The 8,963-nt window shown below is 41.2% G+C and overlaps 1 protein-coding gene across 1 annotated transcript; it reads left to right on the forward strand.

Moving 5' to 3' along the window:
• Nucleotides 1-6,674: 6,674 nt before the first annotated feature.
• Nucleotides 6,675-7,631, forward strand: LOC307068878 (stAR-related lipid transfer protein 7, mitochondrial-like; the record flags this gene model as incomplete). Its single annotated transcript, XM_079726964.1, has 1 exon — nucleotides 6,675-7,631. Exon 1 carries the CDS (start codon nucleotides 6,744-6,746, stop codon nucleotides 7,629-7,631), a length of 888 nt encoding a protein of 295 aa, XP_079583090.1. The 5' UTR covers nucleotides 6,675-6,743.
• Nucleotides 7,632-8,963: the final 1,332 nt, after the last annotated feature.

Raw genomic sequence — 8,963 nt, forward strand, 5'->3', positions numbered from 1 at the left:
CACTAGAAATCCTCATAATACTCAGGACATGAGGTATAAATGTACACAGAAAGGTCTTGCCTTAGTTATAGGGAAAAATTAGCCCTAGGCTAACTATTGCTCTGGTTCTGACTATCACATCATTAAGGCAAGACCAAAGGGATCAAATCAAGTAATTTAACTACATTCCAGAACAAAGATGAAGAACGTTTATAGGAATGCAAAATTATCCAATACCCCTAGAAGGTAAAATTAACAATATTTGGCATTCAGTCAAAGATTACCAGGCATTCAAAAAAAGCAATAATAATATGTAACTCTTATTGAAGAGAAAGCCCAATCAATAGGAACTCACCCAGATCAAACACAGGTTTTAGAATTAGTGGACAGGAATATTAACATATGTGTTAACGTATGTTCAAAATTTTAAGTAGAGATGTGGAAGATGGGGAAAAACCTCAAGTTGAAACTTGAGCAGTGAAAACAACACCAGATGGGACTGATGGCAGATTAAACATTGCAGATTTAGTAGATTGGGGGATTTAAAGACAAAGCAATAGAAATTCTCCAAAATTAAAAAAGTTTTAAAGAACAAGCAAAAAGAAAAGAGCATCAATTAGCTGTCAGAAACTCTTCAAGTGGCGAAATATATGTGTAAATGGAGTCTCCAAAGTGTAGAGGGAAGTACAGAAATATTTGAAATAATAATGGCCAGAGAATTGTCCATGTTTGATAAAAGCTATAAACGCAGAGATTCAAGGATCTCAACTAAACCTAAGCAAAAGAAACATGAAGAAAACCACACAAAGCATACACTGGCCCCTGCCAGGGATCATCATATTTTGATCTGTCAGCTGTTACTATGGACCATGCTGTATTCAAAAAAGGCATGTTCTGTTGAGAACAGTTGTTAACTGGCAAGGAGTTGAGAACAAGGCAATGTATTGAGAACAAAGTTCTTTCCACAAAACCACCATTTGAACAGCAGTGGCTTTAAGTAGTAGCATCAATGCCAATCCAAAACAAATTCTTCCCAATTGACTCTGTCCCAAATACTTTATTTTAAATGATGAGTTTAGGTGACTCGTGCTGCCAGCTTCTGACATTCTGTCATCCATCCCTAGAGATCTGTTGTTCCTGGACTATGTTGCACTACGCAGGCATTTTGGCAAAATTGGAGCTTGTACATTATCAGGTTGCTTTTTCACTCAAATCTATTGTGCCTGGAGCTGGTGGACTGTTCTGTAGAAGGAGCTGGCTTTGAGCATGTACCAGGGGCTGGGTGGGGCAGGAGAGCCATAGTATATATCAGACTCAGAAGCACTCTGCCCAAGCTGATTATGTGTTAATGAGGAGGACAGGACAAACCTGAGTTAGGGAGCAATCATGAAAGCATCTTCCGTTGATTTTACACCTACTGCGTGCTAAGCACTTAATCGTGTTCATTCAACAGATACTTATTGTATCCAGAAAGTGGTCTAAGAAGGTCAGCCCTAACTCAATCTAGGGGTGTCGGGAGTGGGGGGTAACATGGTACTTAGGATTAAGTTTTATTGAGGACTTACGTGTCAAGCATTGGGCTAGGTGCTTGACCCCCACAATAACTCTACGAGGTGTTATTATTCCAGTTTTACAGATGGTGAATCTTGGATTCTTGCTGTTGAAAAACTTGCCCAAAGTTACATAATAAGTGGCAGAGCCCAGATTAAAACCAAGGCCTGTCTGGTCCCAATATCTATGCTCTTCCTACACAGTGAAGCATCTGCCTTCAAATCAGAGCTCTTTGTTTTCTCATATTGTCCTATTCTTTGTTTTATGACTTCCTTTTTTTATATTTTTGAACATTTTAAACATACCTATTTTAAAGGCCATTTTAGATTCATTTATTAATTCATTGACCAAATATTTATTCAATACCTACTTTGTAACATACACTGTTTTAGGTGAGGGGAGTAGATACATCAGTTAACAAAACTGAAAAATTCCTGTTCTAGAGGAGCTTACATTCCAACAGGAGGAGATACACTTACATAAACAAGATAAGTATAGTAAATAAACAAATCATATATTAGAAGGTGAGAAGAGCTATTGAAGAAAGTAGAGTAGGAAGCAAAGGGTTGGAATGCAACAGATGAGGGAGTGCAGTGTTAAGTATGAGCAAAGATTGAAGGAGGTGAGAAAGCTAGCCATGAAGATATCTTGGGGAAAATTCAAGAAGAGGGAAAACCAGTGCAAGGCCTTGAGGTGGAAGTGTGCCTGGTATTTAGAGGAGTAGCTGGAGCAGAGTGACCAAAAGTGAGAGTAGGTACGGATGAAGTCAGAGATGTCATGGCAGTTGGGTCAAGTAGGGCCTTGGAAGCCATTGTATGGATTTTGGATTTTACTCTAAATGAAATGGGGAGCCATTGGAGAGTTATGAGCAGAAGAATGATGTGATATGTTTGGTTTATTAAAAAGAGTCACTATGTTGAGAATAGGCTGTGGGGAGCAGAGGCAAGAGTGGAAGCTGGGAGCCTAGTTAGGAGGTTATCTCAGCAATCCAAGTGAGAGATGATGACGATGGCTTGCACCAGGGTAGTAACAGTGGAAATTGTGAGAAGTGGTCTCTTTGTAGATATATTTTGAAGATAGAGCCCTTGGATTTGCTGACATCAAATGAAATGTGTGAGAAAGAGAGAAGTTAGGGATGACTTTAAGGTGCTTGACCTGAGCAACTGGAAGGATGGTATTGCATTAACTTTGAAAACTGTGGGAAGAATTTGCAGGCTTAGGAGTGTTTGTTGGGAGGTGTAATACAGGGTCTCAGTTTTGAAAATGTTTGAGAAGCCTACTACATAGTTAATTGGAAATGCAGAGCTGGCCTGGAGATAAGGATATGGGAATCATCAACACGGATGGTCTTAAAGCTAAAAGCTTGGATGAAGTGACCAAGGGAGGAAGTAAAGATAGAGATAAGGACAAAGGACTAAGCTTGGAGCACCCCCAACGTTAAGAGATCAGACAGAAGAGAAGGACTCAGCCATGGAGACTTGAGAGGGAGAGACCAGTGAGGTAAGAGGTAAGCCAAGTGAAGAAAATATTTCCAGGAGGAGGGAATGATGATGGTGCCAAACACTGCTGATAGATTAGGTAGGTCGATGACTCAGAAGTGACCATTAGATTTAGGACCTGGAAGCCATTGCTGACTTTGAGAAAAGTTTTGGTGGAGTATAGATAGGGGCAGGGAGATAACATCTGATTGAGTAGGTTTAGGAGAGGATAGTGGAACTGGAGATGTTGAGGACTTCCCTTTGAGACGTTTTGCTGTCAAGGGAATCACATAAACAGAGCAGTAGGTGGAGAAGAGGTGGGATCCAGAGAGAATTTTTAAAATTTATTTTTATCTTGTTTTGGCTTAGTTTTATTGTATTGTATTTTATTATTATTATTATTTTTGCTACACTGTGTGGCCTGTGGGATCCTAGTTCCCTGACCAGGAATCGATCCCGGGCCCTTGGCAGTGAAAGCACCAAGTCCTAACCACTGGCCCACCAGGGAATTCTCCAGAGAGAATTTTTTTTACCCTATTTTTAAAGAAAATTTATTTTATTGCCGTAAGAGTCATAACATGAGATCTACCCTCTTAACAAATTTTAAGTATACCTTATTGTTGACTATAGGTACAATGTTGTCCAGTAGACCTCTACTCTCTAGAGCTTATTCATCGTGCTTTTGATCATTCCTATGACTTTTAATTTATTTCTGTCCTTTTTTTTTAAAGGAGTGCATTTGTAAAATTCTATCTTACCTAGGGTTTTTCCCATGGCTATTCAATCTGTCATCTTGACTGCAAGCCCTATGGCACTTTTTTTTTTCCAAAAAGTAAAATGCAAGCATCTCTTAAAAATTAGGCAGAGCACTTTTGACATTAAGCTAATCAAGGGGAAAATGTGAAAATTGGGGGACATACTTCTGGAGTGCCGCCCCCACAATGTACACTCCCTTCTAGGTCACAAGAGCATCAGGTATTGGAGGCTGCATTGGAAGCCTGCTCTGTGTCTAGCCTCAAAGGCCATGCTTCTCTTTAAAATCCTTTAGAGTATTGTTCATGGAAACTGTTATGGAGTAAAAGTGAATCCAAAACTCCTCTTGAACTTGTAAAAGCTTATTGATTGCCTTCCTGCCCCCATGTATGCATGCTCATTTCATCTTTCTTTTTAGCATCTAGCTGCCTCTTTTGAAAGACTGTCTTCAGGCCTTCGTCCTAATTGTATTTTAAACTGGAATCTTTTAGCTTTCAAAATAGTTTCTTCGCGTTGTTTTTTCCCAAGCCATTTACTATTACTGCACATGATTCCATCAGTTGAGATCATTTAAGCTCACTGCATTTATATTGATGGGCTAAAAATTATGAATGCACAAAAATGGACATCTTAACACCCAACTATATACATTTCTATTGAAAATCATCCAGGAAGCAAGGAGCTAGTGATTAAATTGACATATGGCTATGATAAAGAGCAGAAGCAAGAAGACAGAGAAAGAGAGGTCATATCCTATCTCAATGAATACCACCCCAGCAGAATATCTTTCTAAATAATGAAAAGATTGCCACATCCCCAGAAACATATTGCTTATTTTGAAGAGTACAAAGCACAGTGTACTTGAACAGTGAAGTTGCACAATTTCCTGAAGTTCAAATGCTGGGATTTGATCTGGATGAAAGTGCTCCAACAAACAGCTTCCTTAAGGAAAAATGAGCATGAGTCTATGTCTTAATCCAGTCCCAAACAAACAAACACACAAACAAACAATTTTTTGGCAGAGATGTACAAGATTTCACTGATAAACCAGGTATTTAAATTTCATATGAGCAGTGAGCCCCAGCCTATTCAGAAAGGATCCAGTTGTTATGAAAATGGAACTGCATCACTAAATGGGAATATAATGTATATGGTTTAAAGCAACAAATGGCTTAAATTGAGGTACTAGGGTTAGGGAAAGTGGTGCTGAGTTTGAAGTCACTGGATTACATCACTCACTCTGCTCCTAACTTGCTGTATGTGCTTCTCCTCTTTGACACTATCAAATGGGGAAGTTGCACTAGAAGCTCCCAAGGGCCACTTCCATCTCTCTGTTACTATATATTAAAGGTACTTTTGCTACTAATACTTTCAACTTTAATTTGTGTAAAAAACATGAAGTGGTTAAACAGCCCCCAATCATCCTCTCCTTTCTCTAAGCCTAGCCTGTACGTGCAGGACCTCTAGAAAAATGGCCCCATCAGTGGGGGTAGTTCTCCTACAGCCTTCCCACTTCTCTGAACCGGCATGCTACCAACACCTCTGCAGTGCATATATATATATATAGCCACGGCCTTTGGTTGGCACACTTTTTTCTTAAGCTTGTGCTTTTAGCACATCTATACCGTATTTCTCTTCTGAGTTTTGATGTTGGATATCATGTGGCACCCATAATCTTTGCTTGTTGTTATCTTCCAGCAATTTTTTTCAAGTACGTGTTTCATGATGGTTTTGTGTTAGGTATTCAATTTATTGAAACAATCTTAGAAATGAAGTGAAACGCATCAAAGTTTGTGTTCTGCCAGTTTCTTGTTGTTTTATATATCTTTGTCGCCAAATTGAAATGTCATCTTCTCCGTCCCTTTTGGAAATTCATAGGGTGAAGTTGGTGGTGTAGTGGTTGACCAGTATGGATCACAAGAATTTGTTCGTGTCATTAAAAGAAAGTCTGTTATACATTATGACTCCAGCACATCCACCTCGGAAACCATACCTGAATTGCCAGGTGGGTACATTTGGACATTTGGATGGGGACTCTCAGAAGAAAAATAGTGGCCTACAGAGTAGTTACAGTTTTTCAAATGAAGATAATGTTCTATTTATAATGGTGTGAAATTGCAAGAGTGATTTCTAACTTCCTTCATCTTCTGTAAATTTTTTGAGATGATGATGTGAGAGCAGTGAAAATGAATATCTTCTCAATGGTTCAAGTGCTTGGGAAGGGTATTATTCTCTCCCACTTAATTTTTTAAAGTTTTTATTGAAATATAATATGTGGAATCTAAAAAAATGATACAAATTAACTTATTTACAAAACAGAAATGGACTCACAGACATAGAAAACAAACTTATGGTTACCACAGGGCACTGGGGGGAGAGAGAAATTAGGAGTATGGGATTAACTGATAAGACACCACTATATATAAAATAGATAAATAACAAGGACTTACTGTATAGCATAGAGAACTATACTCAATACCTTGCAATAACCTATAATGGAAAAGAATCTGTATATATACATATACATATGCATATATATATAAATGATATACATGTAAATTAGATATATATATAAAATAACTGAATCACTTTGCTTTACACCTGAAACTAACAAAACATTGTAAATCTCCCATTTAATTTTAATCTAAAGATTGGTGCTAGATCTCAGTCCTAGGAGGAGTAGCATCTTATCTTCTTATACTTGTGCAGCCTCTTCTGCTATGGTATAGTAGTTGCAGTCCAAAGAAACCTCTTGTTTTTTAAAAACTGTACTATACAAAGAATTCTTAGTAAAGGGCGAAGTGATAGTCTCTCAAAAACAGTGATACTTACTACAGGAGTTTCAATATTAAAGACATTTCATAAATATAATTGTATAAAAAATACAAAACTTAAAGCAGTGGTGGGGAGAGCTCGCACCGCATCCTCCTTGGTCGCCTCTGGCACCAGCTGCATGGACTCCCAGGCCATGCCTCTGCCTCGATGGCGGCGCTTGCCGGCGTGTTCGCGTGGGACGAGGAGAGGATCCAGGAGGAGGAGTTGCAGAGATCCACTGATGAGATGAAACGGTTGGAGGAAATGTCAAGTACATTTCGGAGCTCTGGAGTTGACCACCACCCTCCAGAACCAAAATCCCAAACAGAAAGGGATGAAGATTCAGGAGGCAAAGAGCACCCGTGGGAAATGGTGATGGATAAGAAACACTTCAAGCTGTGGCGGCGCCCCATTACAGGCACCCCCGTTTACCAGTACAGAGTTTTTGGAACCTACACAGATGTGACACCTCAGCAGTTCTTCAGTGTTCAGCTGGATACAGAGTATAGAAAAAAGTGGGACGCCCTGGTGATCAAGCTGGAAGTGATCGAGAGGGATGTGGTGAGTGGTTCTGAGGTTCTTCACTGGGTAACCCATTTTCCTTATCCAATGTACTCACGGGATTATGTTTATGTTTGGCGGTATAGTGTGGATGAGGAAAACAACGTGATGGTGTTGGTGTCACGGGCCGTGGAGCACCCTAGTGTGCCAGAGTCTCCAGAATTTGTGAGGGTCACATCATATGAATCCCAAATGGTTATCCGTCCCCACAAGTCATTTGATGAGAATGCCTTTGACTACTTGCTGACGTACAGTGACAATCCCCAGACAGTGTTTCCTCGCTACTGTGTTAGTTGGATGGTTTCCAGTGGCATGCCAGATTTCCTGGAGAAGCTGCACATGGCCACTCTGAAAGCCAAGAACATGGAGATCAAAGTAAAGGACTATACCTCATCTAAGCCTCTGGAAGTGGGTAGTGAAGCCAAGGCCACTGCCCCATCTTCTGAGCAGAAGAGCGAGGGTAGCTGTGGCCCTGCCCGGATTGAGTACGCCTGAAGGACTTTCAGATAAGCAGGGACAGGCTGCTTCTAGCCCCGTCTCCGTGTCTTATCACTCACTCTGTTGCAGAACAAACAGGACGTGTATTTGAAGGTGTCTGCTATAACCACCAGTGCAAGATAATTCAATACTGGTGTCTGGTCTTGTTCAGAGCCCTACTGCACTTTATTAAAACAGAAGAAGGAGGCATCCGAGGGGGCATCGTCATATTCTTAGGCCAAGCATTTGGAAATTTGGTGTTTCGCTGAGCTAATCTGGAACAAGCCTCTCACCTCAGGCCAGAGGGGACAACATCTTTTACTTCCTCTGCGTGGTTTCCTCTGCCCACATTCCATTCTCAGCCTCGGTTCTGCAGCACTCTGGGTTTCCTTCGGTTCTGAAGGTCCAGCTGGCCCACCTGGACGGTTGCGTCTTCAGTGAGGGATAGTGGGGGGTGCTCTTGCTCACAGTCCTGGTGTTGAGTGGGTGTGAACTGTTGCTTGGCAGTGTAAGTGCCTTGTCCTCACCTTCTCCTGTCTTTAGGGACATAAAGTTTGTACCAAGAAATATCACTCTTGGCCTCCCGTTCACACCCCATTGACTCCCTCTACCCAGAGCAGTTTCCTTTGAGTTGACCAGTTCTTCTGTATTCGTGTGCTGTATTCATCTGGGTCGTTGCCTCCTCCCGCAGGCCATTTACCAAGAACACTGGGGAGATGGTGGCTCTCTGTATCATCAGTGGTTGTTTTTTTTTTTTTTTGGCTGTGTTGGGTCTTCATTGCGGTGCACGGGCTTTTCATTATGGTGGCTTCTCTTGTTGTGGAGTACGGGCTGTAGGCACGCGGGCTCAGGAGTTGTGGCGCACGGACTTAGTTGCTCTGCAGCATGTGGGACCTTCCCAGACCAGGGATCGAACCCGTGTCGCCTTCACTGGCAGGCGGATTCTTAACCACTACGCCACCAGGGAAGTCCCCTCATCAGTGTTTTTGATGGGGTCAGTGGAGATGCTCGACACATTACACTTTAGCTCTGTTTTTTTTTTTTTTTTAACTTTGTGTTAAACAGTGGGAATTGAGGAGTTGAATAGGATTTTTCCGTAGTCTGTATAGAAAACACCATTTTGATTGAGGCCTAATTTTTCACACTTCAGGTTTGACTGGATGCTGAGCACTTGCCCATCCTGGAAGGCTAAAGGCAGAGGGGTGGGGACTGGGTGCCTCCCTTGGAGCTCTCAGAGCTGTAGACAAGCTGTATGAACAGATAGATGGAACCTTGTCCCAAATGCTAATATAAAGGGGGATGTGGTTTATGTGACCCCCTTGTCCCTCTGAAAAGCTTTTCCTCCTCTTC

The sequence above is a fragment of the Hyperoodon ampullatus genome (assembly GCF_949752795.1).
Source record: "Hyperoodon ampullatus genome assembly, chromosome: X".
NCBI lineage: Eukaryota > Metazoa > Chordata > Mammalia > Artiodactyla > Ziphiidae > Hyperoodon > Hyperoodon ampullatus.